The 25,714-nt window shown below is 49.1% G+C and overlaps 2 protein-coding genes across 3 annotated transcripts in view; one reads left to right on the top strand and one right to left on the bottom strand.

The window, feature by feature from the left end:
- The first annotated feature begins 1,008 nt into the window (after positions 1 to 1,008).
- PGS1 (phosphatidylglycerophosphate synthase 1) lies at positions 1,009 to 21,233 on the top strand. 2 transcript variants are annotated; one of them, XM_063351745.1, is made up of 10 exons: positions 1,009 to 1,210; positions 5,776 to 5,965; positions 6,852 to 6,929; positions 8,045 to 8,144; positions 8,817 to 9,006; positions 9,364 to 9,542; positions 10,436 to 10,969; positions 15,189 to 15,337; positions 17,638 to 17,780; positions 19,690 to 21,233. In XM_063351745.1, exons 1-9 carry the CDS (start codon positions 1,041 to 1,043, stop codon positions 17,755 to 17,757), a joined length of 1,710 nt encoding a protein of 569 aa, XP_063207815.1. In that variant the 5' UTR covers positions 1,009 to 1,040; the 3' UTR covers positions 17,758 to 17,780; positions 19,690 to 21,233. The 2 variants fall into 2 exon arrangements, with proteins under 2 accessions (XP_063207815.1, XP_063207814.1); XM_063351744.1 differs by having other exon boundaries at positions 19,601 to 21,233.
- DNAH17 (dynein axonemal heavy chain 17) overlaps positions 18,619 to 25,714 on the bottom strand; it is a 36,226-nt gene continuing 29,130 nt past the window's right edge. Inside the window, exons 69-78 of the mRNA XM_063351798.1 lie at positions 25,455 to 25,603; positions 25,185 to 25,312; positions 24,610 to 24,837; positions 23,865 to 24,056; positions 23,016 to 23,195; positions 22,494 to 22,676; positions 21,711 to 21,893; positions 21,308 to 21,451; positions 20,546 to 20,771; positions 18,619 to 19,782 (exon numbers count right to left, since the gene is read on the bottom strand). Of these exons, the coding sequence (XP_063207868.1) occupies positions 19,535 to 19,782; positions 20,546 to 20,771; positions 21,308 to 21,451; positions 21,711 to 21,893; positions 22,494 to 22,676; positions 23,016 to 23,195; positions 23,865 to 24,056; positions 24,610 to 24,837; positions 25,185 to 25,312; positions 25,455 to 25,603 (1,861 nt within the window). The 3' untranslated portion in view covers positions 18,619 to 19,534. The remainder of the gene's footprint in view (positions 19,783 to 20,545; positions 20,772 to 21,307; positions 21,452 to 21,710; positions 21,894 to 22,493; positions 22,677 to 23,015; positions 23,196 to 23,864; positions 24,057 to 24,609; positions 24,838 to 25,184; positions 25,313 to 25,454; positions 25,604 to 25,714) is intronic.

Raw genomic sequence — 25,714 nt, 5'->3', positions numbered from 1 at the left:
CTGCCGCCGGCCTCGGCTGCAGTCCCCAGGGGAAGAAAAACCCCCTTGATCTACACGTCTGGGGACCATAAGGGGCGAATCCCCGCCGAGGCTGTGCCTGGGGGCTCCCAGGAGCCGACCAGGCCAGCAGCCACATGGGCACTGCTCCGGGGCAGCCATGCCCCATGAGGGCGGCGAGGGACGGTGGTGGCGGCGGTGGTGCCTGTGGCCAGAGCGCTGGCTCCGGGAGCCCTGGGATGCTCCGTGCGGTTGGGGTTTGGCACCCGCGCGGCCGAGGGCAGGGGCTGAGGCGCCCGTCTGCGGAGCTGTGTCGGGCCGGTGGGGAGCCGCTGGTGAGGCCCAGGAGCCGGGGGCCTCCGTCCCTCCCCTGGCCGGGTGCCACCACTGGGGCTCTGTCCCCAAGGGATTTCCTCGTCCCTTTGCCCTGGCCCCGGTCCAGCGGCCGCAGTGCCGGTGCCCCCAGAGAGCACCGTGCCCAGCCTGGCTGAGCCAAATGGCGACCATGGCCCCCCCTTCCCTTCCCTTCCCACATGGTTCCTCTGTCGTTTGGCGATTTCGCCTTTTCGTTTGGCGATTGTCATTTTTTGACCTCGAAAACAAACCAGCCTTTTTTTGTCAGTGGGGTGTGTGTGTGGGGGGTTTATTTTAAATAGTTTTAATTTTGCCCTGGAGGAGCTGCCGCCTCCTGCCAGTCAGGGAATAAACAGGAGCGGAGCAGTTCTGGGAAGTCAGGCTGCGGTGAACCAAATGCAAACGAGCCTCTGGAGCACTGCCCGGGGGCGGGAATGGCCGAACGCGGGGCGGGGAACGGGGCGGGAGCCTCCGCACGGGGGTGGGGGGCCGGGACCGGGACGCGGCTCCGTGTCCTCCCCCCACCGAGCGGGATGGGCTTTCCCGCAACCGGGGTTGGGCTCCCCACGCTTCCGGGCCGCCGTCGCGGGTCGCCCGGGGGGCTCCGTCGGCCGGGAGCCGGCCGACGGAGCCCCCCGGGGCGACCCGCGACGGCGGCCCGGAAGCGGAAGTGTGTGTGGGGCGTTGCCATGGCAGCGGGCGGAAGCGGAAGGCGCTTGGAGCTGATGGCGGCGGCGGGGGGCGCGGAGCTGTGGCGGCGGTTGTCGGCTTGGCTACCGCGGGGTCGCCTGGGCCTGGCCGCCCTGCTCGGTCGCCTCTCCGACCGCCTGTCCCGCGGCCGCGATCGGCGGGCCCGGAGGTAAGGAGCCCGGCGCGCCGGGGCCTACCCCGGGACGCGGAGGGCGGGAGGCCTCGGTTGAAGCCGATGTCAGTCCGGTGTGGCCCGGGGGTTTCTCGCCGTGTGTGTCTGACTAAACCCGTTAGAAATGGGCCTGGCTTCGCCGGTCAAGCCCCCCCCCCGCCCTGCCCCCGCCCGGCCTCCCCCGCAGAAGCGGTGTCTGTTTCCATAGTGAATCAGCCACTGAGGGGGCGGGTGAGGCTGAGGTTCTGCTCCTTAACCTGGCTTTAGGCTGTCGGTCCGCGCTGGCTGTCCCTTTGTCTTTAGGACGTTGCATGCGCTTTATTTCCTTCTGTGAGGACAAGCTGAGAGAGTTGGGGGGCTCCGGGGAGACCTTCGAGCCCCTTCCAGTCCCTAAAGGGGCTCCAGGAAAGCTGGGGAGGGACTCTCCATCAGGGAGTAGAATGGTAGGACGAGGGGGAACAGTTTTAAACTGAAAGAGGAGAGATTTAGAGAAGATCTAAGGAAGAAATTCTTTGTTGTGAGGGTGGTGAGCCCCTGGCCCAGGTTGCCCAGAGAAGCTGTGGCTGCCCCATCCCTGGAAGTGTTCAAGACCAGGCTGGATGAAGCTTTGAGCAGCCTGGTCTAGTGGGAGGTGTCCCTGCCCATGGCAGGGGGCTGGGACTGGATGATCTTTAAGGTCCCTTACAACCCGAACCATTCTGTGATTCTTGTTTTTCATTTGCTGTACTCCTGCTGTTCACGTGCTAATTGCCGTCACTCATTTCCTAGGGGTGGCTTTCCACTGGGCTGCCACAAGTGCTGATCAGCCTCCGGGGTTCAGGTGTTGGGCACAGCCCAACCACGCGTTGCCCGTGGAGGGTGAAACCCCCTGCTCCTGGGGAATGGGACTCGGTCCCAGTGTGCTGGGACCATGTCTGGCAGGAGGGAGGTGAGTGGGGAAGAGGCCGCTCCTTCCAGCGGCGGTCACTGTTATGCTGGAGCAGGTGAATTGTCAGACCGTCCACAGAGGATATTTTCACCCTTGTTTTAAACGGATCTCTTAGTGGGCTGCTGTGGGAAGGAGTGGGCCTTCATTCCTCTTCCCACAGCTCCTTCCTGACATCTCCCTTGGACAGCTGCGCAGTGAGCAGGATCTAGGATCTGACCTCTGAAAATTGCCCCAAACTCTCCCTTTCCTCTCTCTCCTTCCCCAGGGAGCGTAAGGGACAGGGAAGGTGCAGCTGTGGGGAGGTGGATCTGCCCTTCTTGGGCACAGCCATGCTGTGCTAGAGGGAACACACAGCCGTAGCCTTGGACTGTGGTTCTTCTAGTCAGACTTTCCATAGCCATGCTGTCCTGAACAGCTTCTCCTCTTATTTTTGCCACTGCATCACTGCCTTAGTTTCACTGCTGCTTTTGTGGGGCTGTGCGATCAGAAATACAAGTCATGCTAAAACCAAAACATTAAAAATACAGAGGTGGTTGTCTTTTTATAGAGCCGTGTCTCGGGTTCAGAAGTGATCAAACAAAATGCTTTGAAGAAGGTTTTTTTTTTGAAAAAAAGGTCTTTCCTTCCCTCCCAGTTTTGGGCATCACTTTGCATTGTACTTGGTAAGAGAGCGCTGGAAGGATCCTGTGGTTTGTTTTAGTTAGTATGGTGCCTGATACGATCTTCTGGACGAGTTAAACTCATTTTTGTAAGGGCGGCATCTCTCGTGGCATGGCATGTCTTCGCTCTGTTTCCCCCTGGGCAGCAGGTTGCTGCAGTTGTCCTTGCTGTTTGGGAGCCCTGCATAAGCCCATGTTCTGCTGTACGTTCTTGGTTAAGCCAAGGAAATTCTTTTCAGACTTTTCTTTTGGTTTCATCGGTGGTTTTTAGTGTAGATAGATAAATTACTAGACTGAGCCCTGGAAAGAGGCAACTGAATTCAAAGAGAAGCAATTTGTGGATCCCCCTGTGTGGTGACGTATGCGTGGGTGAAAGGACAGCGTCGTATCCTGCAGTTTCAGTTCACCTCTCGTTCTGCAGATGAGGTTTTACAGTGAATAAGAGTGTTTCAGCTGCATCATGAGTTTGTCTACCAAAACCACAATTTTTAAAAATAGAACACACACAGAAAAATCCCTCGTTATATTTAGGGTCAACTTCTTATGTAGAAAAGATTTGAGGTGGTTCCTTTTAGTTCTGTTTTCTCTTTCCGGTTAACATGATGATGTGGAGTGCATAGGAAGGGCTCCCCCTCCGCCCCATTTTCTGTTTCTCTGAAAGCTGGTTTGTCAAAGTATGGAATTTTGACTATTTCTTCATAATGTTACATGGTTTCTGCCTGTCATGTGCGTACAGTTGAAAGGATTGTGTTATACTGGGGGTAGTTGCTTGAGCTGTTTTCAGTCACTGGTGGATAGAAGCTGCCACTTTGGTGGATGGTTGCTGTGCCATTGTTACTGTTGGCTAGAACAAAATACTGATTTATTTGATAATTATAAAAGCCTTAGGCTCTCAACACTAAAGAAGTTCTAAAATTTCAGTATTGGGTTAGAAGATCAGACTGTAGATATACTCTAAATTGCAGAGGCAGTAAAAAATCCAGAGTATAGAACTAGCGGATACCAATACGTGATAGAATTAGTCTGAAGGCTCAATCCAAATAGTGCTGGTGATGCAGGTCGATTTTACTCCCTGAGCAGCCCTGGGAGAGGTCTGCCTGAGGAGCACCATGTCGATCATAAACCTGACGCTCGGCCACGTAGGGTGAGGATGCAGTTTAACTTGCAGTTGTCAGACTCTTTGCCAGAAAATGGCTTCTTGGAATCCTGTTTCTGGAAGGTGGCTTCTTGGCCACTCTACTGGCGTTTGGAAGTATAATTGGCCAGGATTGACCAATGGAATAATAAGGAAAATATTTATCTCCTCTTGCTCATTAATTGTTATTGTAAAATGCATAAAATCTGCTTTGATTTTTTTTTTTTTTTAACATCTTCTCTGGAATACTTCCATTGTTTTTAACAGCCTGTATTGGTAATCTATACAACTTCTGGGTGTTAAGTCTGAGCCTGGTCCACATGCTCTGTTGAAAACCACCATCCTAGGAATTCTTGCACAAATTGACTCAGATTTCTGTTGCGATGAATAGTCAGTGACAAACTAGTGGATTTTCCAGGAAACGCAACTGCGAACTGTCTGGCTTCTGCATAAGGGTGTTCAGAAACCTTGTGAAGATCCAGTGTTTTATCATGAAGCAAAAGAGTGAAATCATCTTCCTGGAATCTGTGGTCAGTTGGGCTTTGGATTGTGGTAAAACCTAAAAGTTCCTCGTAACAAATTCTGGTAAAGGTTGTAATCAAGTTTTTTCTTGGTGTGTGGTGGTGGCAGAATGCTTCGGGATGGGTCAGAAGATGGTGGCTGCCTCTTGGCCCGAGGGACCTGGCGGTCCTCTGGGATGAGATCAGCCACCTCGGATCTGTCCTGACGGCAAATCTGACTCTGTGAGTTGGGTTTGCAGAGTGTCTTCTGTCGGCTTTGGGGATGTAGTTCTGTCCCTTGCTCGTCGGTTCCTGGATCTCATGGGAGTTGCTGCTGCTAATTGTGCTGAAATGTGGTTTTGTCATGTGGACAAACTCCTACTGGGGGTTACTGTATGACTTGATGGATTTGCATGCATGAAGCTTCCAGAGAAGAAAAGATGCCATTTGCTGCTTGTCACCCCCTGAAGCATGACTGTTAGCAGTAAGTTGGTTTCTTCCTGAAGTGACTTCAAAGGAATTAAATTTGTTCTGAAATTTTTTTTTAAAGAAGGAGCTTCCTGCTCTTTCCCTTACAGTTACTTTCAAGTTTGCAAGAGAAGTCTTTGTGCAGAACGCAAGTGGCATCCCTGTAGAGGGCTACCCGATGTTTTGCAGTCGTGGTTCTTGGCTCGTACCTGTTGAAATACACACGGTGCTTTGGTAGGTCTTGCTGGTGATACGACTTCATCACTCTTGCTAGGACTTGCACGCAGGCACTTTGCGTGGTGTAGATCTTGTTCTGGGTAAATTTGAGGGGTTGAGGCATTTTTCTGTTTTGTTAAGGAACTTTTAGAGAAGTGTGATTTTTAAGACATCTTTACCTGAAATAGAAACAAGGGCTCTTTAGCTCAGCTGAGAGCTAAGACTAGATGTGAAAGTGACTGTTGGCTGTGGCAAAACTGTTGCATGTGTGATGAGGACATGATTACAGGGATAGCTGGTACCACAGGGGCACTGCCAGACGTCTGATTTGTAGGTGTTTGGGAGAGTTCACATCCTCAGTTTCTTCAGCTTCCAGCCTGTGTCCTCTCCTGTGTTCCTCTTCTGATGAAAGAGTAGTTTCCCTCCCCTCGTCTCCCCTGCTAGTTAGGGGAGGGAGCTGATGATGTTAAGATCTATTCTCCCACGTTTTTCTTGTGTTTTTCTATTTATAGATTTGGCTTTGGTGATTCATCTGCAATTGTGGAAAGGGAAAGGCCTTCTTGCCATTGTGGATCCTTACAATGTATTGGCTTGGAGGCTGTTTGTGGGAAACAAAGGCTCCATCATACAGAATTCCTCCATCTTTCTTTTCACAGATCATCATGGCTTCTTCTGGCCCCGTTGCTCACCCCTCCTGTTCCTGTGATCACAGCCCCGCCTTGTTCCCTTTGTCCCGAAGGAGCACACAGGTTCCAGTGGATCAGGAATCTGGTTCCAGAGTTTGGGATCTCCAGCTCGCATGTCAAGGTGCTTTCATCCCCAACGGAATTCTATGAACTCTTGAAGGTGAGGTGTGGGTTCCAAGTTGCAGTAATGGTTTTTGGGGGCTGAGAGCTCCAGTGGTTATGGAGAATCATAGACAAGTTGTTAGGAAGGAGCATCTGCAGGTTACTGGTCCACCCTTCTACTTGCAAAGGATTGTCATAAAGAGTAGATCAGGTCAGGCAGGCTTTGTCTAGCTGAGTGTGTGGTGACTGTTCTCGTATGTAACAGTTTTAGCTGCAGAGAACATGTTCCTTGGTTTTCCAGGAAGCATTGATTTCTTTCTTGATTTTTGGATCAATGATGCTGATGTTGCTCTGTAAAGACCTGCGTGTTTTACATCTTTGCTCTCAGTATGTTATCCTTCTGCCTTTCCTCCTACAAGGCAAGGGAGACAATGCTATGATCTGGCTGAAGTGATTGTCCTCGGGGGAACCACAGCTCGCCCAGGCTGCAAGAGTTGGTGGTGTTCAGCCTGGAGAAGAGAAGGCTCCGAGGAGACCTTATAGCAGCCTTCCAGTACCTAAAGGGGGCCTATGGGAAGGATGGGAAGGGACTCTTTATCAGGGAGCGTTATGACAGGACATGGGGTAACGGCCTCAAACTGAAAGAGGGTAGATTTAGATTGGGTATCAGGAAGAAATTCTTTACTGTAAGGGTGGTGAGACCGTGGCCCAGGTTGCCCAGAGAAGCTGTGGCTGCCCCATCCCTGGAAGGGTTCAAGGCCAGGCTCAATGAGGCTTGGAGCAGCCTGGTCTGGTGGGAGGTGTCCCTGCCCATGGCAGGGGGTTGGAACTAGATGATCTTTAAGGTCCTTTCCAACCCAAACCATTCTGTGATTCTGTGGTCTGGGTCACCAGTGATCACAGAGACCAAAGATGAAGCTCAACTTATTTTCTGCTACTCCCAGGTGCAGATAAAGACAGCTAAGCAGCGAGTGGTGATGGCTTCACTATACCTGGGGACGGGGCTCCTCGAACAGGAGCTGGTGAGTGTGGAAAGGGTTTGGGAAGGGGAGAAAGTGAACACAGGAAGAAAGTGTCTACCTGTGTAAAAAGCCTCCTGTTCCTGCAGGTACAAGAGGCGTATGTGAGCTGCGATTTGTGAGCTTGTAATGTCCTTAAAACTTTCCGGTAGGGATTCACTTTACCTACCTTCTCTCCTCTCCTGGAGAGTTTTCTCAGGGTTTCTGGCTGCATTTGTGTACTTTTAAGTGGGGTGGGAGGAATTTGGAAGGGAGACACATGGCGTTTCTGTTTTAAGTATAGTACAGAGCTATGGAACTACGGAACGTTTTCATGGGATAATGACCTTGCATCTTTCCGACTGCTAGAGGTTACTGGCATAGTGTTCAAAGGGATTTTGCAGAACTGTGGGATCATGGGCATTTTTTTTTCCTGGCATTTTTCTTTAACGTGATTGAAGTTGTACGTATGTAGTGCTATGTTTTGTCCTCTAAGTACAGTATGCAGATGCAGTATTAGCTCTCTGCATTTAAGAGAGAGGTCAGTTTTGCTTCATGTTGTTTAGCTTTTCTGTTTCTTCTCCTTCCCTCTAGAAACAAAAGCGTTACCTAAGACCTTTAGGGAGAAGCCTGGCCTTGCCAGTTTCTTATGTTAGAATGCAAATTCCACAGAAGGGTAAAGGTGGACAGAGCCCTGCACAGGGTTTTGTGCCTGGCTTTGTCTGGGCTTGTACACAAGATTTGAATTAGCATGTGACAAACAGCCTTGTAGTTAAGGAACAAAACTGCCTCTGCATCAGTTGTGAACTCCTAGCAAGGTTTCTCTTTGGTAATGCAAATCTGTGATTTGGGAATGATGTTGGGACTCTCTTTGATAAAATTAATTCCTGATCAGTGGCTTGAAGAATGCATGCATGTAAAATCAATGCCCTTTCATGTATTGCTTTAGGCTCATAGAGTAGGATGCCAGTCTGACAGATGCAAAGTCTAAACACACAGTGTTAGTGTTTTGCATGAGTAGGAAAGACTCGTACTAGGGTGTGGAAACTTTCATGGCCACTGGCCTCCTGGCTGCTGAACACTTTCCTTATAAAGTTTTACTTGCTCTCTGTAATGAGTAAAGAAATCTCTCTCTGCAGGTGGATTGCTTAGAAGAAACACTGGAGAAATCACTGCAAGCAAAAGGATCGTCTAACCTCAGAGTTTCCATTCTCCTTGACTACACCAGGGGATCTCGGGGTAGATATTACAGGGCTTTGCTTTCTTCAAAGGCTTATTTTACAGTTGGGCTGGAAAACATTGTTTTCAGGGAGAGGCTGTCTTGACTGAGGCTGACTTGCTTAAATCATGTACATTTCAAAACTGGCCTTTTGTATGCCAGTAACTACTTATTCCCAGAAAATCTTCAAGCTGAGCAGTTTTTCTTCTGAAAATAGGTGCTAGGAGCAAGAAGGGCCTAGCTCTGGTCTGTGCAGCTTGTGCTTTCTTGCTTAGTTCACTTGTAGTGCATTTGCCCTTATCTGTCATACTCTCTTATATTTTCATTTTTAAAGGAAAGTGGGAATTGTTGGAAGTAGGAGTACACTTAACCAGAAAACTTTGTGGTGACTCTTTGAAGTGTGTGTTGCTAGTGTTAGGTGTGGCTTGATTAGAAGCTTGAATGATGTCAGACTTGCTCAGTGGCCGTTTCCAAGGCCCATTCATCAACAAACTTACAGTTCTGGATTCAATTTCAATATTGACATAGTGCAAATGAAAGCGATTTAAAAAAAAGGAAAAAGGAAAACACATTAAGTGCCAGCAAAACAGATCATTCTGTAATCAGCTTCTAGCTGAGGAGCTGTGATGCCACGCCACAATGTATCCCCTGCCTGGTGTGATCCTGTGTGTGAAACTCCCCTTGTCTCCCAGGTAGGAAGAATTCTCGAACAATGCTAATTCCATTGCTGCAACGATTCCCTGAGCAAGTCCGTGTGTCCCTCTTCCACACCCCAAACCTGCGTGGGCTTCTCAGGCTCCTGATTCCAGAGCGTTTCAATGAGACCATTGGACTGCAGCACATCAAGGTCTATCTCTTTGATGATAATGTGATCCTGAGCGGGTGAGTCCTGCCTCTTCAGGCCCTTACGTGGTTCATTTAGCTGAGGTTTGGAGGCAAGGTATGCATGCTGCCAGTGTTGTCTGAACTTCAGTATTTCCATCTGGTCTTTCCATAGTGATCATATCAATGCTTTTCTGATATGGAAGAGCAACCATAGCTCTTCCACATGATGTTCTCATATGAAAGAGACTATCTCAAAAGGAAAAAAGAAAGATTTCCCATGGGTCAAAGGGAAATGTCCAATTTGTATTTTAGTCCAGCTATATGCAGAGTGAGATCTGTAACCTAGGCTGGGGTGTTCAGGATCATATGCCTATGCTCTGTTCTGGAACTCAACTCTTCTTTTTTTTCTCCTAGTGCAAACCTGAGTGATTTGTACTTCACCAATCGTCAGGACCGCTATGTTCTCCTGCAGGACTCTCCTGAGATTGCAGACTTCTTCACTGAGCTAGTGGATGCGATTGGAGATGTGTCTCTGCAATTACAGCGAGATGACACAGTGCAGATGATGGAGGGGATGGTACACCCGTACCAAGGTAGGAGGGAGTTGTGTTATCTGGTTGGATGGTATGATCTAGAGGAGGGGAGTACAGCCAGGGTTTATGGATGACTTGAACCCCATCCATTGCTGAGTGTCTGACCATTGTTTACAGACTCTGGGGTGTCCCATTTCTGTGCCATCCATTATTTGAGACTGGATTTATCAAAGTGTTCCTAGCACAGTGGCTATCACCAGCTAATCTGGCAGAGAGTGCAAAGGCTAAAAGTTCCTTCCTCACTGTCTCATTGCCTCTTCATAATTCTGCTGCTTATGACCTTAAACAAGAACTTAAATTCCTCGAGAGTTTTTTCTGTTGTTGATGTTAATGTCTGTAATTCTAGATGTTCTGTGTGTACGTATTCTGAAAGTGTCATGAATGTGGCACTCTTTTTGGTTATTAATATTTTGTAGTCATGTCTATTCTGGGAATCAAATGAATATTGAATTAGGAAGACCGTTGGAGTGGGCAGAGACGAATATGTATCTGTCAGGCTGATTGCGTCGTAAGTTTTTGTCCTGGCCTTGTGCACTGCTGTGTGATGTAAACTTGGACTGTGGGCAGTAGTTTATTTTGTATGTCCCGGTTCATTCTTGGTTATCATTTTAGCTTTGCCCTGGTCTTTCCATTTTTCGTTGGATTTTTCAAGCTGCTGTTAGTCAAGTTTCTTATCCCTCTTAAAGCTGAATGTTTTTCTTCTCTAATGTAGCTTTGCTAACCTTAAAACATCTGTTTTTGAAACTTAAGGAAGAAAGTTGAATGGTCTTTGTGTTGTCTCCTTTTTGCTCTGATACTGGTGTCCTGTCAGGAGTTTTTTCCCACTACATAATAGGTGATGGTAGCTCTGTACCTTTAGGTCTTAAATGCCGTGTCTTGTGGTTGTCATGCAGGAGACAAGATGGCTTATTGTGAGATAGCAAATCGAAGAGTCATGGAGGTGATCAACTCTGCCAGGATGCGACAAGAACTCCTTCATGCAAAGACTTTTCACAACAGCCAGCAGGGCAGCTCCTTGTTATCCCAGCAAGGTGCTCAAGCGTCTGGGAGTCTGAAACCAGAACCCGACACCTGGATCTACCCCTTAATCCAAATGAAACCTTTTGGGATTCAAATAGATGAGATGGTCACAGAGACGCTGCTGACAGAGGCTGAACGGGACGCCAGGATATACCTTACCACTGGCTACTTCAACCTGACACAAGCGTACATGGACCTCATTCTGGGCACTAGGGCTGAGTATAGGATTCTTCTGGCCTCACCGGAGGTGAATGGGTTTTTTGGTGCCAAAGGGGTGGCAGGTGCCATCCCTGCTGCCTATGTTTACATTGAACACCAATTTTACAGTGAGGTCTGCTACCTGCACCAACAGGAGAGGGTCCAGCTGCAGGAGTACTCTAGGGCTGGGTGGACTTTCCATGCTAAAGGTAAGATCTCCATTTCCCAAGGGGACTTATTCAGAAGGCATTTGAGACTTGCGCATGTTTGGATTGCACAACTAGCGAGGGGATGGCTGGGTGCCGAGTCTAGAGTTAACCTCCAAAATACTCATCCGAGGTTCAAACATCTTGTTTGCATAAACCTGGAAGGTTTGGATCACTCGGGGGACGGCCATGCAAAGTCATGTCTTGCCCGATTCAAATATTGTCCCAGAGATTGTACAAGAATTGTCCCAGTGGTGACAGTAAGGCACTGTCTTGATGGGAAACTTGATGTGAAAGAAAAGGAAGCATCTGGATGTATTTATGATCTCAGTAACAATTGTGATTCGCTTTCTTGTATCCTGCTTGCCAGTTGCAGCAACAAGAAGTGGTGACTGTGTCAGGGACCCCGGGGCGGGATCCACAGCAGAAGCGGGAAGGGAGCTCGCTAGTGGTGACTCCCCAGTGGTCCTGGAGGCCACGTTCTCTTGGCAGCAAGTCTTTGTGGGGAGGATCCAGGTGTTGAGGAATTTGTACCAGCTTCTGCTTATGGCATCCAGGAAAGTGCAGCATAGTGAAAAAATGCACCCATGTGCCTTCTGGGAGCTGGGGGCAGCTGGAGGGGAAGTTGCTGAGAAATGAATATTGCTTAACAAATGTAGTTAATAATAAACAAAAATAATTAATACTGCCATCATGGTCTTCTGTAGAAGACCCCAGATTCTTTCTTCCTCGATAGATTGTGTCCAGCTTTCACAAACCTAATGCTACCTTGACAAAACAGAATGTTTTCCCCTGACTGATTGTTGCTGGTTGTGTTTCTAAATTTTCTTTCCATAAAGTGCAGTCCTTGACTCCTGCTTTATACACAGTAGTAACTATTAGATGGCTCAGTAGTAGATTTTAATAGTGCAAATAGCTTAGGAAGTCTACTTAATTGAGGATTTTTTTTTTTTTGAGAAGTCTGATGCATGTGACACTTTATGAATATCCCCCGTGGAGGTGCACCAGTGGAACACCTCACAAAACAACTTGGTCTCTGGGGCAGGCATGGCCCTCGCCCGAGCCGAGACATCTTTGCCGTGTTCCACAGCATCTTCTGTTACTCTAATCTTCTGCAATCAGAGCTCTGCACCGTGTCACTGTGTCCCTTCCTGTGATGGCTCACAGGTCCCCTAGGACAACTCTATTACTGTAAGCAGTACCCAATCTGGCACTAATTAACATGCAAGTTTCCCCAGCCGGCTTTGCAGCGTGCTGAGGAGCATTTCCATTGTTTGCAGCACATGTCTGATCTGGAGGCTGGAAGGATGCAGCCCCTGGGGCTCTGCCCTGTTCCTGTTCCCGTTCTTCTCCTGTTGTTTGTTTAAGGAGAAGAGCTGTTAATGATTGTGGGGATGCCTCTATCTGCCCTGCTTCCTGTGGGACTCTTCAGAAGAAGGTTCAGAGGAGGTAGGGAGAGAAAGCTGCTGAGTAGGCCTTCTCTTGACTAAAGAAAACACACGAGTGTTACTAGGCTGCCTCTGTTGAAACTACAGACCTATCTAAGGAGTGTTGTGCAGTGAGATCAGTAACTAGTGCAGTAAAACCTTTATCTCAATCCAGGGCAGCCTGAGGGAGGTGCCTGCCTGGCTGGGAAGTCGTGTGTGGTCTGTCTTCCAGGAAGCACGTGCTCAAGCGATCTGTGGTTCACAGGTTCCTCCTCTTGCTGGGCACTGCTGACTCTGAGTAGGATTTTGTGGTTTGGCATGGATTGAGCTCAGAAGGCATGGGCTGCTTTTCCAAGCTACCAAGGTGCACGTGGCAGTCAATCCCTTTTAGGGCCAGCTGTGCCTTCATGTGGAAGAGCTGTACAGTATGCTCCTTGAGAGTGGGATGCAAGACTCAAGGTGTTCAGTAGTTCCTGTGCGTGGCAGGAGGGACAGTCAGAGATGTTTGCTGCCTTCTTTCCATTTCCTCTTTGGAGTGCTGGAAGGATCAGCTTGTAGCTCCCTTCTCTGGCACTCCCTGTCCTTTGACGTGTTTGATTCACCCAGTTTCCTTCTGCAGGACTCACGCAGTGTGTGTGAAAGAGAGGACAGAGCAGAAGAGGGCAAGGGAGGAAACATAGAGTCTGGCTCCTGGAAGAGGACGTGAGATCCCTAGCAGCAAATACTGCCTGTTAATACTTCCTTTTTGGGCTAAGACGAAAGACACTCTTTGGTCTCCTGTAGAATCTAGGTGATTTACAGCAAACACTGTGGCTGCTGTTTTGTAAACCCTTCCAGCTCCTCTTAAAACATTTTGTATCCTCATGTACAGTGTTCCGCAGTGTGTATTCCCACCAGGGTTACGACTGTCCTTAGGTTTGTTCAGTGCCAGGACAGCTGTGGCAGAGCACGGCACAGCCCTTGTGCATGTGTGAGTAGGAAATGTAAACCTTTGCCATGAGAGTGGCTTTCCTGGGTGTAACATCATGAAGCCTACCTGCAGCAGTGCACATCTACCCATCTGGTGATGCATTTCTGGGTGTGGTGTCATGGGTGACACAGGTACATCCTTTAGGCTTAGGGTGCCTTCCATGTAAGTGTCGGGTGACAGAGTGCCAGGCAGGTGGCTGTTTGCTCAGAGATAAACCTGCATTATTGCTGGTGAATGGCGGCTGGGAAACCGCGCTTCCCCTTTCTGGAAAGGTGAGTCACTGTTTGAGCAGATCCTGCCAGGTGGCCATAAAGCCAGAAATGCCATAAAGGCTTTAGGGCTGCCGCCTGACCGCTTAGAAAGAGCGAGGAAGCGTGTTCCTCATGGCTGCTGCCTGGGCAGAGCTCTGGCTGTGGCTGTGCCGGGGGTACCACGCAGCCCATGGCAGCCATCCTGCCTGGTGGCAGAACTTGCTGAATCTCTGTGCCACTCAGGTGTGTTTTTGTGGCTCCCAGAGCCCCTTGCATCAGCACTCTTGCCCTTCTCGGGTGGGCCGAGCCTGTGGAGGGGTCGGTCCCATGGCTGGGTCTTGGGCAGTGCCAGCTCCAAGCCCGGAGGTGTCACTGAAAGTGGCAGCGGAGCCGCTGAGTGTGTGCGATGTGGGGGCGGGGAGGAGGTTACAGGAACCAGCGGTGAATCGGCAGCTTCTTACTCAAGGCATTCTTGGAACTGCTCTGGGGTTGAGTTAGGAAACCTGCTTCTATTTTAAGGACTAGGTGGTTTTTATGCTACGGTTTCTTTGTTGTAGTCTTTGTGTGACTTGCCGTAGGGATAAGCCATCTATCAGGGACCTGCCCAGGGCTGTTCTAAGTGCTTGTGCCTTGCTAAGTGGAGAGCAAACACTTCTTGGATCCATTTGTACACAGAGAATGGCTGTACAGACTCTTCTTGGCAATAGTCCTGGCTCTCCTGTGGCATCCCTAGCTGTTCTTTCCTGCTGTGCTACATCGGTGTGCTTGAGAATAGTACGGTGTTTCCAGCTTGTGCTTGAAAAAAGAGTCCTGGGTTGTATCATACATGCTCTTGTTGTTGCACTGGCAAAGTAATGTGTGAACTGCAGCGGTGAGCGCACTTGGGAGTCTTGTGTCCTGGCAAGAGTTTGGTTTCATCTTCGGGTGGCTCCTCAGGAAGCGAGTAGGCGTAATAATTTGCGCTTCTCTTAGGAGTCTTTATTTCATGTGAATTCACCTGTTAGAGCACGCATCTCCCTGTCACTTCACGTCACTGTCTTGTGTCGTCTCAGGAAAGGGGTTAGTCACTGTGTGACTACACGGCTTCCAGCTCTGGAACGGACTGGTCTGGGCCTGGCTTGCCTGCCTGGTGCTGTCTTGCTTGCTGTAGGTTTTCCTTTACTGAAAGACTGTTTGTTTTATTTCAGCACTTCTGAGATATGCCACGGTGCAAAATGACCTCTAACCTCCGATAGTGACTCATTCTGGATTGTTTTGGGGGCCCTCCATGCAGTGTATTTACATTCTTAAGAATGTGTCCCCAGGGCGGCACCAAGGGTGCTGCGGCCTCTCTGCTAAGAGCATGAGTTTGGGCAATGTGAGCTGTGCCCCATGTGTACCCCAAGAGTCATACGAAGCTTTACAAGACGTGCTAGACCACCTGCAAGGAAACTTGCTTTGTGTCGTGATCTTTTATAGTTACTGTAATCTAACATGTTTAATTCATTTCTTCTAAGCACAGCAATTGTTTGAGGCTACCCGGGTCGTTTCCTTTGTCTGCCACGCTTCCTTTCTTCTCCTGTTTTTTCCTTCAGGCCTCTGGCTGTACCTGGCAGGAAGCGACCTGCCCTGCCTCACTCTGATTGGCTCGCCTAATTTCGGATACCGATCGGTTCATCGTGACTTGGAAGCTCAGGTTGCGATAGTGACAGAAAATAAAGCTTTGCAGCAGCAGCTCCATCAGGTGAGTGGCAGTTACGGGGAGGTAACGTGGATGTTGTGCTGCTTGGTCACATAGGGAATGCTGATGACGCGGTTGCAATAAAAACCTAGAGCTACAATAATTCAAAACCTTCTTGAGCGTAGGAAGTCTCAAGGAGCTGTCAGTTAAGTGGCTATTGATGAGATGCCTGCTGCAAGTGCCTGGTTCTGGGAAATGGAGGCCATAACGGGAAAGAACATGTGTCCCCAGTGAACTCGAGTGTCGGGAGCGCTGAGAGACACAGCATTCGGAGAGGATCTGCTGGCTCTCCTCTGCTCGCTGATCACGCAGCGTGTTCTTGGGCCTTATTCCCAATATTTGGGCATTGCCAAGATCGCACCGTGCTCGTGGATAATGACGTCAGGCCCTTTGAATTACTGATCTTGGGCTTCTGGAGGACTTTGCTTCTCAGGCATTTGGGAAATCCTTTGTAGGAATATAAACGCCAATCAGTTAGCTTCTGGATGGCTGCCCACAGGCTGTGCAGGTGAACAAAGGCGGATCTTAGTTAGTTTCTGCAAGAAGAGGATTTCTGGGCTGATTGGATTGCCAGTTAAGTTATATGACATCCTATAATCTTGACACAAACATTTTTCAGTGGTTTGATGTTCAGTGTCCCCGGTTTGTTTAATATTTTATTTTATTAGGCAGCTTGGACTGCTCAGCACTTTTGCTGCTCCTCTAAATCCTGTCTGGTTCTCCAGCTGTCTTGACTTGGAATCTTCTGCTGGAACTAACAGTGTCCCAAGTAATTTCTCATGTAGTGCTCTGATACAAAGCAAATTGGTTTGGTGCCTCTGTGTGTGACTTAGGGACCTCAAAAATGTGTTCTATTAAGCAAGTCCTGGCATAAGAAGGCACAGTTGTCTTCAAGATCAATGGGAATTGCCCTGTTGCATCAGGGCACTTCCACAGGATGAGTCAGAGTATATCTAATCAAAAACAATTCTATTACTGGAAGAGTTGCTTGAATATTTCAATTCATATCTTGCCTCTACTTGTTTCTAATGGAAGGGGAGAATCAATGAAAATATGACAAAGGAATTTTCTCAAACAGTGCTGCAGTGATCTAATTTAAAGGGCTTTAAACCATTCCCATTTGCTGGAAGCTGATTTTGAAATTGGCTGTTTGTTTACTGTTCTGTGATCTTTGTTTAGGAGACTTAATACGTTACTGGTACGCTGCCATGAAATCACTTTGCCTATGTAACAGTCAGTTCCATTTTAAAAACGCGTGATGAGATTTGGGAAGAAATTTGAGCGGTCTGGGTATCTTCGAGTGCTCCAGTGAATGAACTGAGCTTCAATTCACATAACTGGTCTCGCCTCCAGGATCAGATAGCCTCTCTGCATCAGATGACCATGGTGCAGAACCTTCATAGCAGGGCTGCCCGTAGCTCTTGGAGCATTTGGGGTTTCTAAAATTAGACTGATTTGGCACACAAATGTCTTCCTTCTGTTGTTGTTTCATTTTTTTGGTGTTTCCAATGCTTGGCTCCTGCTTCCCTGTTCCACCCTGAATTTTAACAGTGCAGAGTATTTTCTGTTGCTTGTGGCAGTTTAGCTAATGAAAAAAAGATTATGATCAGATTTACAGTAGATGGTCTGCTCCTTGTTTGCCTGTAAATCTAGAAACCTATTGGCTTTGATAAGAAAACCACTTCTACCTTTGATCAAACAGCTGCTTTCACGTGCAGTGTGAGCATGTATCATCATCGTGATGGTTCATTTCCTCCTTCAGCGGTATTGTGTACACACTGGAGAAACCTAAGTGTTTCTGGTAATTTAGTTGAAATCATGACTGCATATTCATTTGAAAACACAGTGCTTGAGCTGTGTCTAGAAAGAGCCGTGTAAGGCAGTCTCTTGAGATTATGGTAAGGTTTCCTTTTCTGGCAATTACAGCGAGGGATTTAGGATTTTTCTGAAACGGAAGCTTACCTCTCTTGCAACTCTGGGGCACAAAAAGGCAAAACCTTCTACCTTTGCTCTTTGTAGAGTTTAAATTGCCAATTCTGGAGGTTTGGTTACTTAGCGCACTGATCGTCATCAAAAGGTGGAGTGCTGTGGCAGGCGGGTGTGGGGGACACATCCTTGGTCTTTAGTTGCTCTGTGAGTTGTGCTGCACGGAATGAGACTCGTATGTTCAGGCTTGTGGGAGAAATGATGCATCCTTTTGTCAGGATCCATTGCCAATTTATTTGAGAATTCACTTTTCTTAAAGGCCATTACATGATTTAACACTTAGGATTTACTGGGGTGATGTTTCTTTCCCTGTATAGGAGCAGGAGCAGCTTTACCTCTGCTCAGGCGTAGTCTCGTCATCAACATTTGAGCAGCCAAATCGTTACGTGAAGCTGTGGGTGAAGCTGGTAACACCTCTGATCAAGAACTTCTTTTGAAAGAAGAAAAGTTGCTGCTTTGGGTGAGTTTTCTGCCATTATTCTGGGGAATTTATATTGCACTGACTGCAATTAATAAGTGCACTACTCTTTATCATGTAGAAGAAATAGATGATGGAAACATAGGTGGTGTGGGGAAAAAACAGGCATCTCATTTCTTCTGGGGTATTTGCCACTGACTGGAATCATTGCTCAAGGGCTATATTGGGTTTCACCTACGAGAATTTCTGGAAGGGGCAATGAAAGAGAACCCATACAAGGGTATTTCCCATGCAGAGAAATAAAACTTCCATTTCTGAAATGTCCCTGTCAGAGTGTTGTGGAGAGGGACTATGTTTATTTTATCTTGACCAGCTAATAGAAAACATTGTTGGACTATTTAAAATGCTTTGTCTTTTTTGTATCTGATCAGTGCTTTGCTTTAACCTTGTAGATGATGGTTAATAGGGGCAGTTGTTTTTACTTTTCTGCTTCGTTCAGTGTCCTGGATTTGCCTGGCTGTTCAACTGCCCAGTAATCGGAGCCCCTCTGAGCTTCATGGAATTCCTTTTAGATGTTTTGCGTGCGCTGTGCATATAGTCTGTGCAGTTGGCACTTGAGCGTGTGCCCTTGACGCTGAGTGTTCACACATCCATTTTATTTCCATAAATATGGCCTCTGTCTCCGGAGCTGTGTATCCGGCTCCTTCATGTTAGGATGCGTTAGGAGTGTCTTTCATGAGTTGTGGAGAGGGCATGAGAGGACTTCTGGTGCCAGTGTGATTTTTGGATATTACTTGCTGTGAGCGGGAAGCTGAAGCCGTAACGCATATCCTGCAAAGAAGGTGTTTGGCAAGCCAGATAGAAATGTGTTAGAGCGCAGGCTTGGGTTGCCCTGTGAGTTCCACTGGTGGAGTATGTGCAGTGTGTTCTGGTTTGTATGGCCAACAAAACGGATTTCAAAGGAGCTGAAGGTAAGTGTAGAGCTTAATGGTAATTTACTCTGAGTGCTACTATATAAAGAAGCAAACAGCTCTACTTGCCCCCTCTTGTGGCTTTTCTTACCACTAGTTGTGAGGGTGGTTGTATGCAACTGTATTTTAGAACTGATTGTTCAGATATTTAATGAGGTGGGATTTTAGTGAATTATTTTATGCTAAAGGGACAGGCATTGGCTTCCGTCTGGTGGCCGGAGCAGATCTAATCACTCTGACAGGCATTACTGCTGATACAAGTTATATGCTGTGAGAGGAAGGGTAGCATAGATTCTATAACCTAGAAATAGAAAGAAATGTATTTCAGAGATGGATCTGTTTGCAGCTGGACTTTCTTTGGGACGTACAGGTTGACGTGTTGGTCAGCTGGGCCAAACCTGCCCCTTTCTTCTTCCATCTGGTCTAAACAGATACACGCTTCCCTGCAGGAATGTGTCATACACACGGCTTGATGACTTTCGGCTCACAGTTAGCACTGAGCGATCAAACAAATAGCTGTGGAAAGACAGAGAGCTATGAGAAAGGAAGGAATCCGGATAGTTGCATGCAATTTTTCCGTTTGGCTTCCTTCGGTGGTCTGGCTCTCAACCAGCACTTTATCAGAAACCACCAATTGAAAACCAGTATCCGTCATGAGAAACTCCACGTATTGTAAGAGCAGCCTCCACATGACAGCAGTTTCAGCAATGTTTTTATTGATACTTTGCTAAAATGGTTCCGGTACAATCAAACTTAGTCTAAGTTACACAACTTTGAGTTTTTCTGCAAGTAAAAGTGTTTGCTGTTTTCCATAATCATTAAAGTTTAGACCTGCAAGAGCAGAGCAACCCCGGCAAGGATCCACTTAGCGGCTTTTTCTTTTGTCTTTAGGTGAAAGGTCCAGACGTAGGTGGGACCTCGCATCCGCGTCTTATAGACAGGACACTCATAGACGTTCTTGGTTTCCATGCGGTCCACAGGGATGGCTCTGATGAAGATGACTGGCATCATGGGCGCCAACTCCTTCAGTCGAGCGTCTGCGATCACACCAGAAGGGATGTCCCATCGAGCGCCTGCAATATTATGAAGTTGTCGGGGTACCAGCTACCCAACGGCTCTTTTGCTTGGAGGGGGCTGTTTTCGTAACTGCTAATGGGTGGGGAGGAGTTGCTCTGGCAGCCCAGCCGGGGATGGAGTGTGCCGGTTGGGTAGCCATGGCTGAGTAGTCGTTAGGGCTAACATGTTATCATCTCACTGTGACTCATGAATGCGTTTTGCCTTACTGTGTGTGGGATGTCTAAATAAATTCTGTCCCCGCTCATCCCTTCAGCACGGGTTTGCATGACAGTTGTGGAGCTGAAGGTGGAACTTGGCCGTGGTGGGAACTACGACAAGCTGTCCTGTGTGGTCTGTGCTCTTGTTCAAGTGGACCCCTGCGGTGCTCTGCTGATACTGCCATCTCTCTCCCCCCTCATTTTTTAGCATTAATTATTTTAGGTTCTGAATTTCCTGATTTCTCTTACTCACACATCAGATAAGAGTGTAATACATTTATTCACTAGAACCACGTAGCTTCAGGTTCATAACAGCAGTCTGAATTTCCAAAACCAGTTTCTGGTTTGTGAAACTCTGCTTGTAAACTGGACGGGTGCTGCCCTCAGCTGGCGCGTCTCTCACATTAGCGTGGAATAAAGGCTCCACTGCTTGGAGCTTCTGCAAAAGCTCGACAAATCCTAAGGCAGTGAATGCTAACACCTGCTCTGTTTGCAAGAATTTTTAAGGCTGAACTGTGCTTTCTCCGTGTCTGAAACATCTCAGAAAGATGTGGTCTCTTACCTTCCATAAATAGCCCATGCACATAGGAGCCTTCTCTGGGTGGAGCTGTTATATCGTCGCGGTTTTTCTTGGTCACTTCCACTGAAAGACACATCTTGTCCAGTGGCCATTCGTTTTTTCTGGCCATGGACTGCATGATGGCAGTGAGGAAGGACTGGGGATTGAAGAATCCGGCCAGCCACACTGTTGCGGGCAGCACAAAGTCTGTTGTCCAGACTTCCAGTTCCTGGAAAATAAAACCAACAAAGTACTTGGAGTGAAGCGTGGCCTTTGGGTGGCAGGATGCTGCTTTGAGATGTGATGTGACAAGGAGCTGATGCTTCACTGTGCCTAACGAGCTGCAGGTAATCTTCCAGAGGGGGAGACTGGGATGGAGGTGGACTGTGATGAATAAACAGCAGATTCCACTGCAGCAATGAAACTTAAACTGTTCGTTTGGATTGCAGTAAATACTGCTATTATTTTTTTTTTTAACAAAGCCAGACTTTAAATAGATGGTTTTATGAAATATTTTTTTTCTTCTGAGACATATAAAGTTATGATGGGGTTAGCTAATGTTCTTTTGAAACAGTGATATACTCTAAAGGTGAACCTTCTGCTCTCATTCTCGGGGTAACCAGGCTATTTCAGGTACTTCAAACTGCTTAAATTAATGTTGAAAAATAAACCATTTAACCATTGTACAGTGGTGGAGGTGGTTCCTGGTCCTCTGTGGTGTCCGCCGCCTCCCTAAGCTTTGACTTTCGCAAGAACTGTGCTCACCCGGATCCGAAGGAGCAGGTCTGCGTACCAGGCTCCCAGGCTAAGGAGAGAGGGGTAGGCATAGCGTGTCCAGCGTTCGGGGACGTTGTCGTAGAAGAGAGCGGTTGCCAGCTCTTCCATATCGGATGTAATCGTTAGCTCTCCCTTTAGAAAAGAGAACAGTCTGGGCAGTTCTATCTGAAGAAAACGAGACCCACGGAAGTATTTGGTCTCAAACTCCTCCCAAAGGAGGAGGCTGATCCCGCCGGGCCGTAGCCGGCGCAGTGGGAGGCGTAAGAGCGTGAGCAGGGGTAGCCAAGCGCTGTGTGCCAGGTGGGGTGCGGAACGAGCACCAGCCACTTGCAAATCCCGGGCAGTTATTTGGCAGGGAGAGGTGCTTTCTAGGCTGCCACCTAATGCCTACCTTTAGTCCCAAGTCTAATTCTTTCAAAGAGCGCCTGATTTCATGGGTCAAGATGTTCATCCTTTCACATTCCTGGAAGGCAACTACGACATACGGGGTCTTGTCCACGGCTTTCGCCATCATCTCTGCCATGTTGAATGGCTCCGGCAGCTTCTCAATAATCTCGTCTAGGACTGACTTCACCTGGAAAGAATACGCCATAAACCTGCTCTTATCTAAGGGAAAATGCTGCGAGTTAACAGTTAATTAACTTAGTAATATTTTTCTGGTTTTGTGTTTTCCTGTGCTTCTTCCTCTGTTACTAATACTCCATTCTTTTACTAACTGCTCTTGGCTCTTAAAAAGCTGCAGCTCTGTTTTTGATAGCCAGGAAGGTAAGAGCTGAAGCCACTGTGAAATTCAAGTGTAAAATCCAGGGAGTTGGGAGGAAGACTTTTTTTTTTTTTAAATATCTGTAATTTTAGTAGTTGTCATCATGAATGGGAATTACTAACTTGCTCCACGTGCTGACACAGCAGGTGAGCCACGTTTTGCCACTGGCGCATCTCTGCCCCATCAGAGAGTAACCTCCCTGACCGCTGCTCTGCGCTCGCGCCCCCCTTCTCCAGGCTGACAGCCTGGGGCTGTAGGTGCGGGGCTAGAATGGCATCTCTGTGACAGCTTGCACTGATAAGAATCGGTTATTTATTACAGGTCAGATTCTTTTGTGTGTGGGCCCGTCTCTGTCCTCCCCGCTGGTCCCCTCCTGGCCTCCAGGTCGTCATTGTGTGGTGTAAAACTTGCCTTTTCCTCTCGGGAGACACCTGCGCCTCCTCCAGCGTCTGATTCTTTGGGCTGCATTTCCAAAACTGTCCGAAAAAGCCTGTCCGAAGTGACAGTCAGGAAGCCAATTTCTGCGTTGGGGTGAAGGCCGTACAAGTAGGGGCTCTCCGGTGGCAGGTTGTCATCGATGTACTCGTGGTAGCCCTAAGCGCGGGGCGGGCGCTGACGTTAGTGTAGCAGATGAGGCCAAAGGAGCGAGTTTCACTTCAGCCTTGAAAATGCGTCATCGCTTTTTGGTGGCCGGGCTTCACAGCTGGCTGACGTTGCTTATTCAAGATGGTTTTTTACTCAGGTCTTACCTAAGTTTTTCCCTTACCACCCCAGCCACAGGAATTATTTTTGCAGCGATTCTGCATGTTTCCATGGGATTGAAACTGTTTTTTCCCCTACGTTCCCCCTTGGTTAACATCAGTTAACAGGCTCGTGGGCATTTATCCAGACCGGTGGTTTTCCACAGCAAATTGCAACTTCAGTCTTTCTTACCTTGTAATCCAAGCTGGGAGGGATCAGAAACCCCGGAGCTAAGTACACCTCCCCTTCCAGCATCTCCGCACGCACGTATTCGCTCAGGTAAGTCCGGCAGAGCCGGCGGTCCCAGTCGTCTGTGATGTGCCCCCCGTACATGATTTCACCAAAGAGGTACCGGAGATCATCCCACGGCACCTACAAGGAGAGATTCGCCGTGGGGTGTCCGCGTGGCTCCCAAAAGCTCCCCCGCAGCCCCGGGGGCCAGAGAGCGATGGCTCCGGGGTCGGTCTGTCCAGCGTCCAGGGAGGTGACAGACCCCGCACCTGCAGAGGCACGGTGGCAGAGCGAAGGGAGCAAGACACAGGCCCTTGTCTTGGGTGTCTCTTGGGCTCGCCCCCAGGTTTCACCCGGTCCCAGAATGGACGCGGCCATCCCCACTTTGAACCCCCATCACCCCGTCTCTTTTCGGGTCAAGGTTGACCCACGGGGAAAAGCAGGACTCTCCTAAGGGTGGACCTGAGTCCTGCTCATTGCACCTTCATCCTTAGGGCAGGCTTTGCCTTTTGGGTGGAAAGTAATCTAAAAAAAACAACAAAAACACCCCAACAAAGCACCGAGGCGTGAGCCAGAGCAGCCCAGTGCGAAACGCCTGCTTCCCCCCAGCTCCGCTGCGCCGAGGACTCTGCACCTTCACCTGCCGGGGCCTGCGGCTCCCTGGGGAGGAGGGAAGAGCTACTGGCACCTCTGTGTCTCCTCAAGGGAAGGCATTTGTGTGCCGAACTGATGATTTTTTTTTTTTTAAAAAAAGATTGACTTTCCTAGTGTGTATTGTGCTGAGGTACGGTCGCTTTCTAAATCCCTTACCTTGGGGTTAGCCTCCAGGTAGTTGTACAGGACGTTAATGGATATGGTCAGGTCACCGTTGTTGAAGGGGTAAGGTCTGTTCCAGCCCTGAGTGCCAAATTTGCGCCGCTCGGCCACTACCGCGTGGAAGTAACAGAGCGCAAACAAGACGCATTTGAACTCGATTTCTTTGCTGCACATCTCTAACGTGTCCTGCAGCGGAATAAAAATGAGAGTGGCTTTGCAAGTGAATGAGTGACTATCGCTATCAGCCATCCGGCTACTGGAGAAAGTGAAGAGATGATGGCAAAGGAAAATAATAAGTTGTTTATTAAAAAAAAAAAAGCATAAAATTATCTTTTAAAGATTTGGTAGTTGGTTAATTTTTGTGCTCATCTGTTTATAAAAAAATTAGGAGTTTTTTTTTACAGCCTGCTGACAGCCGAGGTGGCTTGTTCATGGCCCCAAGCTGCAGCAGCCCAACACTGGGCCGTGGGAAAGGCACCGGTGGTTCCAAACCCTGCCTGGTTCTGGAGCCCTGGGGCAGCTCTGGTCACCCCTAAATCATGTCCTGACAGATGGGGGCTCTGGGCACCCAGCACGTATCTGGGGATGGGCTGGCTCCCTGCGCAGTGTCCTTGTCTGCAGTGACACCCCCAGAGATGCTCAGCCGTGAGACCCCAGGGACGGGGAGAGCCGGAGAGGAACCGGACCCAGAACGGTTGGAATGGTCCGGCTGTGCCTGGCGCGGCCACGGCGAGGGTACCTGGGTGAAGAGGTCCAGGGCTTTGTGCAGGTTGGCGTACATGCCCGTCGGCGGCTCGTTGGTGATTTTGATGGCGTTCTCCAGCAGTCCCTGGGGGATGATGTGCGCCTCGGGGCTGGGGGCTGGCTCGGCGCTCATGAACACCCGGTAGTCGGCGTGGCTGCCCAGGCTGTACTGCTCCACCATCTTCTCCAGCGTCCCCAGCCACCGGGCCACCAGGTGGATGTTCTGCAACAGGAACCCTCCTGTACTGCCTGACCTCAAGTACAACCTCGGGAATCACTCATTCCCCCCCGCATTCCTACTGTGTCTCCACAGAGAGTAGGTGCAGCCCACCCCGGTGCCATTTGGGCTGGGGACGCCCGACTAACGTGGGCAGTGTCACTGCCCTCACGTGGGGCACACCATGAGAAACGCTGTGCCCCCATTGCAGGGCTGCCATCCTCTTTGGACGGCCTCTTGCGCTTTTGGGCTCCGCTCTCTGTTGCTGGTCTCCTACTCTGTGGCCCTTCTCCGTTTCCCAGTTGTCGGCCGGGCCGTGTGCCCCGCGGTGTGGCCCAGTGTCTCCCACCCACCTGCAGGATGACCCAGTGGCCCTGTGTGGCCGCCACCTCCAGGGCCCGTTCTGCCACGACCTCCTGGCCCTGTCCCAGCGACACGTTGTGGATCCTCCCGTTGTCGATGGTGAAGTTCAGTTTTCTGCCTGGGGAGGGGAGGAACCCGCCGCGGCGTGAGACGCCTTTTTCGTTAGTATTAATAGGAAACGGGGCTGCGCAGCCCTGGCCGTTTGCTGGCCCAACCAGCCCCCATGGTCTGTGCCAGCCGAGGAGGGGGCAACGGCTCACCCAGCACCTCCACGTCTTTCAGCGGGTCGACGCCAGGAGAGAGAATGAAGAACATGGGCGTGGAGGGGCTGCTCTCCTTGTACACCTTGGCGAGCTCGATGCTCCTTCCTTCCACAAACTTGCTCCCCATCTTCTCTTCCACAAAGTTCCTGTGGAAAAATAAAACCATAACGTGAGTTAGGAACAAACGTGGTCACTGTGTGCCGCCGGCACGGTGACACCGCGGGGCTCTTGCCAGGAGGTCACCGTGCCACATGCCG

The sequence above is a fragment of the Chroicocephalus ridibundus genome, chromosome 14, assembly GCF_963924245.1.
Source record: "Chroicocephalus ridibundus chromosome 14, bChrRid1.1, whole genome shotgun sequence".
NCBI lineage: Eukaryota > Metazoa > Chordata > Aves > Charadriiformes > Laridae > Chroicocephalus > Chroicocephalus ridibundus.
The sequence above is the reverse complement of the archived record's forward strand: the minus strand, read 5'-3'. Positions and strand labels throughout refer to the sequence as shown.